Source organism: Urocampus carinirostris, chromosome 1 (assembly GCF_059441175.1).
Source record: "Urocampus carinirostris isolate Australia breed hairy pipefish chromosome 1, RoL_Ucar_1.0, whole genome shotgun sequence".
NCBI classification, from domain to species: Eukaryota; Metazoa; Chordata; class Actinopteri; order Syngnathiformes; family Syngnathidae; genus Urocampus; species Urocampus carinirostris.
The window spans coordinates 46,339,670-46,349,643 of record NC_142349.1 but is presented as its reverse complement, the minus strand read 5'-3'; the positions used below and the strand labels follow the sequence as shown (position 1 = coordinate 46,349,643).

General features: G+C 39.7%; 1 protein-coding gene across 2 annotated transcripts in view; it reads left to right on the top strand.

The window, feature by feature from the left end:
* Positions 1-301: 301 nt before the first annotated feature.
* Positions 302-9,974, top strand: part of adcy9b (adenylate cyclase 9b) — a 59,451-nt gene continuing 49,778 nt past the window's right edge. For both annotated transcript variants that reach the window (XM_088342379.1, XM_088342371.1), the window contains exon 1: positions 302-3,089. In XM_088342379.1, coding sequence (XP_088198505.1) covers positions 1,286-3,089 — 1,804 coding nt within the window. In that variant the 5' untranslated portion in view covers positions 302-1,285. The remainder of the gene's footprint in view (positions 3,090-9,974) is intronic.

Genomic DNA, 9,974 nt, shown 5'->3' with positions numbered 1-9,974 from the left:
CAGAGGTATAAAATGTAAATTTCTTGAGTCCCCCAGCATGGAATATTTTGCAACATATTTGCATAACTTTTGGGAGGAACACTTCACGTTCTTCGCCTTATTAAAAAGAATAAATTTAGCTTCACTTTGTCTCTTCTTCAAACTCTGCTGATAAATTTGGAATGATCGGAAGTGAGTTTTAGTGGTTGCGTTTACAAGCTCTTCTTTTGAAAGGAAAACACGGATGTTAAGTGGGTGTTGTATTTTACTTTATGTTGGCGTGCTCTTTTTCTCCCTCTCTCACCACGCACAGTCTTAACATTGACACTGCGCGCACACGTCAAATGATTGAGTGAAGAGGATTTTGTGCAGAAAGAACATCACTTCATATTTTCGCAGGATTTGGCTGCTCTCAGGAGTTGGATGTGTGCGAACTGCAAGAAAACCTTCGCGTCTTACGGCGAAGGGTGCAAGGGTTGGGTTTGAATTCGAATACGTTTGAAAACCCAGGTATGAATTTGACCTCTTCCAATCCCATGAAAGTAACTGGATGAAGGAGGCGTTGTTCCGTTTGGATCTGTGGGACTGATCGGGGGAGGTAGTGGAGACCTTATAATTGGCCCTAGACGCACCCATGGAGGGCTTTTTGTGGGGGTCGTCTGCCATTTCCTTGGGAAACCAAGCAAGAACTTTACTTGGATGATTGAATGATGATTATTAAGTAGTCCGTTTTGATTTTAAATCTGTTTTTCTATATGTAGCTTCTTTGGAGATGTTGCAAAACAGAATAATTGGTTGTCTCTTGTTGACAAATGGAAATCCAACTCAGCGAATAACAATCTTCAATTTATTTGATTGGTCTCAAAGGGGTCTTGTCTCTTGAATGCTCCTCTGTGACATTTTGGTTGGGCTACAAAACAACTTTGCGTTGCGTCATTAGACTGAATGTTAAGTCAAGAGCCTCAATCAAATCAATGACGTTGCCCACAAGATCCATGTTAGGCTTTCTGTAACCAAAGACGATATGAAATCTTGCGTCCAAGAGCTGATGAACTGTGAAATGCCTCAAAATAAACCGACTGCACATGCTGACATCAAGTGTCCCAACAAAAATACAAACTGTGCTCTTGCTCGTCAGTTGAAGTTTCCACGAGGTCTCCCTGTAGTGAATAAGCTTTCCTTTTTTTCTTTCTACCTTTTTCCCCTGAAGAGCTCTAATAATCATTATTGTGTGTAACTGTGGCCCCACAGTTTGCTTCCTCCTTGATTTTCTTTTCTATGAAGCCTTGAGTTTTGCAATAACAACATGGCATCCCCCCAACGTCAACAACTGCTGCCCCACACCACAGAGGTGAGCTGTGACTCGAGCGGCGAAGGCATAACGGTGCGGATTGGAAGCGGTGCCAAACACAAGCCTGGAGGCGGGCCTCTTGGTTCCATCGGGGCAGGTTTTATGGCAGGATCCAAACACTGCAAGTACAGTATCTCCTCTAGCTGCAGCTCCGGGGAGTCTGCAGCCAAGAGAAAGTTAGTTAAGAGCTTCCGGTCGCAAAGGAGGATCCCTCAGCTTTTTGAAAGGTCTGCTGGTCACTTTTGGGACCCCAAGTTTGACTCGTCCATCCTGGAAGAAGCCTGCAGAGAAAGGTGCTTCCCGCAGACGCAACGCCGTTTCCGCTATGTGCTCTTCTACCTGTCTGCCGCAGCTGTTCTCTGGGGAGTCTACTTTGCTGCCAACCCTTCTCGCTGCAACAGGATGGTTTTCCTAATTCCAACTTTATCATTCCTCATATTTTGCTTCCTGCTCTTCCTTTTAACTTTTTCCAAGTTTTACTCTCATTGCTACAACCAAGCATCCCTTTTGCTAATTGTTGTCACATTTATGCTAACCCTAGCCCCACAGATCCAGACTTCAAGCTTCATAGATTTGGAGAGTCATTCTGACTTGTTTGAGTTCAATAATTTAAGTCGACCTTCATACAACCTATCCTACCTGAAGAGTGTAGAGGGTAGTGCCTGGTCTGCCTGCATCTCACCTGTAGGCACCTTCTCGCTCTGTATTGAAGTTCTCCTCTTACTCTATAGTGTTCTTCATGTTCGCCTTTTTGCCTCTGTCCTACTTGGCTTCATTTACTCAGTCTGTTTTGAGATTTTGGGGTGCTTCTATCTTGCCGAGACTGGTGGCAATTTGATCATAACCCTTAAGAAAGATCTCGACACGCTTTGTTGGTTGGGACCTGCCAAAGCCCTGCTCCACCTGTGTGCACATGCTATCGGTATTCACCTATTCATCATGTCTGAGGTGCGTTCACGCAGCACCTTCCTGAAGGTTGGACAAGCTATCATGCATGGAAAGGACTTAGAGGTAGAGAAAGCTTTAAAAGAGAGAATGATCCACTCTGTCATGCCCAGAATTGTGGCAGATGAGCTAATGAAACAGGGTGATGAGGACATAGCTGACAGTTCTGTGAAGCGATATTCGACCAGCGGGGCAGCTGCTGTCATCTCCAGCCCTAAGAATAATAAACGCAAGAAAACCTCCATCCCTCGAGGTCAGATCATCTTCAGACCCTTCAACATGAAAAGGATGGAGCCTGTTAGCATCCTCTTTGCCGATATTGTGGGCTTCACAAAAATGTCTGCCAACAAATCTGCTCATGCCCTAGTGGGGCTTCTCAACGACTTGTTTGGACGTTTTGATCAGCTCTGTGAGCTTACAGGCTGTGAGAAGATTAGTACCCTTGGGGACTGCTACTACTGCGTGGCTGGATGCCCTGAACCAAGACCCGATCATGCATACTGCTGTGTAGAAATGGGCCTCGGAATGATCCAGGCCATCGAGCAGTTCTGTCAGGAGAAGAGAGAGATGGTCAACATGAGGGTCGGCGTGCACACCGGCACTATTTTGTGCGGAATTCTGGGCATGAAACGCTTTAAGTTTGATGTCTGGTCCAACGATGTCAACTTGGCCAACCTGATGGAGCAGCTGGGTGTGGCCGGAAAGGTGCATCTGTCGCAAGCTACCGCTAATTTCCTAGACGACCGCTACCAACATGAAGACGGGCAGGTCAATGAAAGGATCGGACAGAGTGTGGTGGCAGACCAGCTAAAAGGTAAAAGCGTGTTCTCGTTGATTATTCAGCAGTTGCTAAGTTGTAAACTGTGTACAGTGGGGAGTTAGTAGTGAAGTATTCACTGAGCACAAATACATTTTCATGTGTTTCTGCTCTGTATAACATTAAGTGGATGAATATGTAATCGATGCTAATATATAGTAGCCGTGTCCTTGTCATGTTCCTGGTGATTAGTTTCATCACAGTTCTCATGTTCCAACTTTGTATCGTAGTTTTTTTGGCATTATAAATTATTGTAATTACGTAAACCTAGTTTTATACCCAGAATACCTGAATATTTTATTGCCCATCCTCGTGACGCGACAGTGACTTTCTTGTAAGAAGACTGTTGGGGTCTTTTTTAACATTTCTTTTGTGATTAAGTCTTATTTGTTTCCATTATTTGTGGCGTGGATAAACATTGACGATAACATTAGACCAATTATTCTCTATCTGTGTAGCTGTCGGTGTGCAATGACAGAACTCAGTGAAAGTGCATTCTGTTTGCTAGGTCTTTCAAGTGATTTAGGGGCCTACATTTCCCCACATTTCTTAGGTTAATGAGTAACAGTGTCTTTTATGGTATTCACTTTTTTTCACTTTTAAGACTGAGGATAAATTTGTTGGACATTGTTATCACCTAAACACTCCTTGCCCCGGTACTTTCCTTTCGCCGTGTATTCAGTTTCAATTTTAAGATTTATCCTCTCCCTGAAGATTTGCTGTGCTGGTGAGGAAGATGGCCATCAGGAGGAAGTTTTTTTCTGATGTGTTGTAAAACACTAAAAATCCATCCAGTGTCTGAAGCCAGGATAGCATTCTGATTCCTAGTGATGCCAGTTTTCCAGACTGAAACAAATTCTGATTGCCTAAGCGGGATACTTAACCGCTTCATTTGCACCACATTACTTATTCATTCAGGAAAAGGGATCTGGTCATCTGTTTTCTATAACAATCAGTAATCCTAATGTTGCCGCGCACCACCATTTTTCATCAATGCTACTTAATTTTTGTCAACAGGCCTTTGTTAGTTTTAAATAGGAAAAAAAGGAGCCAGAAGTCCGCCACTTTGAAATTTTTACGATGCCTCAAACTTTTTACTTCTCCTTTGTTGTATTAAATAGAATATAATAGAATAGAATATACCTTTATTGTCATTGTCATCACAATTGTCATAATATTCATAATTAACCAGTGACTGTGATTGTAAAGTAATATGAAATGGTAAATGTGTGAAAAAGACAAATAGTTTCACACCAATGCAGTTTGAGCTTTTGTGTATTTTCTATAGAAGTCCAACCAGAGACATAAGAGAAGCCTAATCCGTCCAAAAAGTACCCTTGGGCTGTGTGCTTGCATGTTTGCATTATTCCCTCGTGGTAGCAGTGATTTTTTTATTCATTCCTCAGTGCGCCCCATCTTAAATTTGGTTTGTACAATAGGGCTAGGTTATTTTACGTTGTTCATCTTTGGCAAGAATGTGATGCAACTTTTTGCTGTCAGTTGATATTTACTCATGTAGGCTGTCAAAGAACAATGTATTCATTGTTTTTTGAGGAAAAATAAGATATACCTGTTCTGAAATACATAGTTGAACTTCGACATCATCTTCTGGATAATTTCAATTTGTAGTTCATGAATAGTGAATAGTTAGCCATGTTTCCCTAGTTGTAGGAGCCGGTTGAGTTTGTTACTTTTATTCAGCTAATTTGTATTGTGTCCATTCATTGTATTCCTTGTCCCCTTCTACACCATAATGTGAGGCAAGGCCGTATTGTTTTTTTTTGTGCCTGAGGTTGAAAGAGGGCTAAATTTGGATCAGTTTCCTGGAGATGTTAGTATATAAAGTTGTGTACAGCTGTGCCTTTCTATTGTTCCTAATTGCACGTGTAAGGAAAAAACATGTCACTGTCTTGTCAACCTGACCTAAATAGCCTTGAGTTTGGAGTCATATGACATTCAAGCAGGATCTATTCAGATAGTGATATTGTTTGGGTGCTGTTCCTGAAATCTGTAAAACCGATTAAGAACATCTGCTATATATTTTTGTACTGGATGTAAAGTAAAACATTCTTGAGTGAGAACTCTTGCAGCTTCAAAATAATTTTCTTTGTTCTTTTAAAGGTATACTAAAATATCAAAACATTTTATATGTGAGAAAATAGTACACGTTTTTTTGCATAAAAAAAAAAAAAAATATATATATATATATATATATATATATATATGATTATTAATTGATTATTGCTACAGCGAAGGTCGGGGGGGTCCCGTCCCTGTGCGTTGAGCTGACCAGATGAACCAATTTATATATATATATATAAATTGGTATATTCCAGTTATTTTCCAAGCAAATGCATTTTGAAGATAGTCTGTCTTGTCTTTTGACTTCCTGAGCTGTGATGTCATGTGAAGAACACCAGCACCCTAGCAAGCCAGTCACCAACGTGGTTATGAGTCGAACAGGTTTTTAAGCCAAGTTTTGGTAGTTTTTGTAGCGAATGCCTAGGCGTTGTGTCGCAGGTGGGTGCAGCAATGGTACAACTAATGGAAAGCAGCCAAAATCGAGGGAACTGGCAAAAAAAACAGACAGAGCTAACGGGGGCTAAACCAGCCGGGAGGCGAGACGGCTGCTAATAAGGGCTAACCGGACCAATCAGTGGAAAATAGGGGGGCTGGGCAACCAAAAGCATGCAGTAAGGAGCCAGGATAATAGGGAGCAAACAACAAAAAAATAAGTCAATCAGTCATATTTGAAAGTTCATTTCTCGAGTCCCGAATATTTTGCAACATATCTGCATGATTGTGGGAAGGAACACTTCACGTTCTGTGCCTAATTGAAAAACAAATGGGCCTGTTCTAATCCCTTTAAGTACGGTAACCAAATTCAGTTCATGGCATGTTTTGAAATACCTAACCTGGTTTGTAACAGTTACATATCCAAAAAGTCAGAAAAAAGGGGGAAAAATTAAAAAGGAGCAGTCAGCTCAATCATCCTAATGGTGTCACCACAACACATTTTGATTTCCACTATGATAGAATACCTATTGTTTCTTGTATAATTTGGCTAAGACTTTCCCGAATAGGGTGAAAAATCCCGCCTCATGGTAGAGCATGATCTCATATTCCCTTTGAGATTATTAGTGTGACCTTTGCTGGTTTCACTGCTGAGAGTTTGCCCCCTCCTGATCATCTTGCTCCTCTCTCTACCAAATGAGAGGTCACTAATTAGACATTTTTTAGTTCTCTTCAGAAATAGATGCTACAAGTTATCAGTTTTCTTGCCATTCTATCATTGGTTTGGTCTTATCCTTACCCCCAAACATCCTTGGTCAGTAACTAGACAGGCAGCTGTGTTGTGTATACCAATTTATATTGATTGCCTATCATGATGCAGGGAATACAGTTTGTTTCTAACGGATGGCTTTTCTTAACCTTTTCCGTCTGTTGTGCAGTCAGTAACCTTCAATATGTGGTGTTTTGGTACATTAAAGGAAAAGAACTGTATCCTTTCACTCTTTTTTTCTCCTCCATACTCACATCTGTTCTAATTCTCATCTGTCCTGTATGAGTATTCTATCGTTTTCCCTAAGTACAGTATATTGGTCTGCTTTCTATAATTGGTACTACCTGTGAATTTGACCTGATACATGAGGCCTGCATAGTGATAAACCCCGAAGGCAGTATGGGATGAGCCTGAACATAAACAGAGGTTCTTTCTATCTTTTGAGCAGTTGCGAGATCATGTTTTCGTCCACTAGCAGTACTTGGTTAAAAAAAACAAAATCACCACATGCCAGATGTTTAAACAAACCCTTTAGTCTTACTGGTCCTACATCTAGTATAAAATGCAAGGAATTTTAGTGCTGTTCTGGTTCTGTGTAAGGTGCTGATGGATTTTAAATAAGAGCTCTGGAATACCTGTCGAAGCAGGTCTTCATTGACTTAAACGTCTGAATAAAATATTTCATGGACCATGAGGAAAAAATACATTTCCAACAGTCCGTGCTACAGATGTGACTCCATAAGGCTCTGCACATAAATTTTCTTCATTTGCAAAGAATACATTTGAAGTTAATGTCAGAGCAGCCTTCTGGTCTAGTGTAAAAGACAAGAGATCCAATGTTTGTGTCATGTATTAGGTGAATCTCTTCTTAGAGGATTGGTACATTTAAAAAGAATAAATATCCTGTAAGATAGAGCGAGTTGGCACACCGCCCCTTTTAACTATAATGCGTTTAATTGGATATTCATTACTTGCTTGTTTTACTCTTTGCTTATTGTGTCCTACTCATATATACAGCAACCTTGGGTTTCCTGAAAGGCACTTAAAAATACAATGTATTATTATTATTATTATTATTAAACCTGAATACGCAGCAGCTTTGCAATGTATACTCAGCCCTTATGGTGTCATACTTTAAGGATCACGGTATAGTATCAAATTTAACCCATCTAACCCATTTTGTAGCCTGCATCTTGCACTCCTCTCACCACAAAACACATTACATGGCCCTTGTAGAATGTTTAATATTGCATGGAATACATTTAAGGGACTTTGCCTTTGGGGTCTGTAGGCCAAAGCACAGTATGCACTTCTTTAGGATGCCTCGTCATGCTCCATTAACACACATCGAGCCATTATAGGAACTTGGAAAGGAGGGAAAGCTCCGCACCGTGTGACGATAAGGGGATTTATAGAGCTGCAGTCATTTAGTCTTGCTGCAGTGTCGCACTGTTACTCAGCAAATTGCACTACCTGTTCCTTTTCAGGAGGGCTGTGCGAGAGATGCCATTTCTGAAAATATATTCCATCAGAGCATCTTGGGATTTGTAAAGATCAAGTGCAGACAATTAGAATCACTTTGGATTTGTTTTTTTAGGTCCCCACAGAGCAGTCATGTGTCGATGCAGGTCCTTCCCAGCGGTAGTATTGGCTCCATGTTGAAGGGCCTTGTCTTTATTGAATGTGACTTAAAAGGTGACCTGTCCACCCAGTGCCAACCACGCTGTCTTTCTAATAAGAGGTAATGTGCCTTCATGACAATTGCGGCACATGCTCACTATTCGTGAGTTGGGGCGAAAGTATACCATTTGTCTTTTTCTTTATGACAACATTGGCCTTTAGTATTGTTACACTGAATTTTGTTATTTTTAAAAAGAAAATCACTTTTGAATCAGATTACTGTAGAGGTTTATTTAGATTTTGAAAACCCTATTACATAGTGAATTTTCAATACAATTGACATTATTTATTTGCATTGATTCTGAGTCTTTCAAAACCAATTTGATGAGACGGTCTATTTAAAAACAAATATAAGATCAACCATTAGATTGTTCACATCTGTATGTGTATTTATTCCTAAATGCAAATGAGAAAAATTGGACGGATACATTTGCTATGAAACGTAAACAATATCGTTTGCGTTTTTTACGTTGCAGCCCCAATCAGAACGGCATGGTAAAAAAACAAATAGAGTTTAAATAAGATCTGAAAAGATGTTGTTTGAATTTGAAAAAAATATATATTTTGTTTTTTGTTTATATTTTACAATGCCTTTACTCAAAACCTCCGGTTAGGTCTGAAGATGTTAGTAGGTATAATATTCAGTATACCTTACTTACAATGTTTACACACGTAAGCAAAATACAAAGTAAAGACCAAAATACAGTTCAGTTACTATGAAATCAAATTGAGGAGAGGTGACGTACAAAGTTTATTCTAATCGTCTTACCACTGTCGACGCCATTATTTCTTGTGTTTTGGATACGTGCACATTGGACAGGTAACTTAAAATTAGTTTTACCTGGTTATATCAGTATCAGAAATTATTTTCCCCCCATTTTATTAACACTCCACTTATTGAAACATAAATATTTTGTTTGTTTGTTTGTACATGATTCAATTGTTTGTTTGTTTGTACATGATTCAAATTGAATCGTTTCTTGTACATGATTCAATTGTTTGTTTGTTTGTACATGATTCAAATTGAATCGTTTCTCCGGCGCCGTCACGAATGGCAGCCACTCCAGCAGCTCCCGTGTTATTTTCGATTGTTCTCAGCTCAGGGATGCTGCTGGAAAAGTGAATTTCCCTTCGGGGATGAATAAAGTATCTATCTATCTATCTATCTATCTACTTGCACGCGCCTCATGAACGAATGTAACCTTAACCCTGCAATGAGGCGAGCAAGCCATAGGTGGCAGTTGCGAGTAACCAAGGTTAAAACTGCCTACCCCTCATTTAAAGAGAGAGAAAAATACAAGACGATCAGGATAAAAGGCAGAAAAAAATATTTACAGCCTAGTGCTTAGAGATTGGGTTCAGTTATAATAATAATGCGGTATTTGTGAATGAAAACAAAATAGTGCATCGTAACAATAATGCAATAAAAAAAGTGCAATAAAACTCAAAATAAATCACACGGCATATTTTTTTACAGTTTCATGCAATAACATTTAGCAGCAACAAAAACAAATAGGTCAAAAGATAGGTTGTTTCTGATGCTGTTTGTCCTTGTTTTGGGAGACCTTTAGCACCTACTAAAAAGGCAATAGGTCAAAGAGGTGGTGCCTGGGGTGGGAGGCTTACTGTATAATATTGTTGGCTCTCCTGCAGTATCGCAAGCCGGCATTGCAAACATAATAGTATTCAAAATTGAGCTTAAACTGTAGTTACCAAATCATAGATATAAATTTATTAGGATCACTGTTCGGATACATATATGGAAGTTACTTTTTTTTTTACAGGTTTTTAATGTAGGGCACGTTAGCCCTAGAATGTCTATGTTTCTCAAATATCCTTGTGTATGCGTTTTTAGATTAATGACTGCCATTACTGGGCACTCATGCTATCTGGAATGTATATGGATAATATGAAAGCAT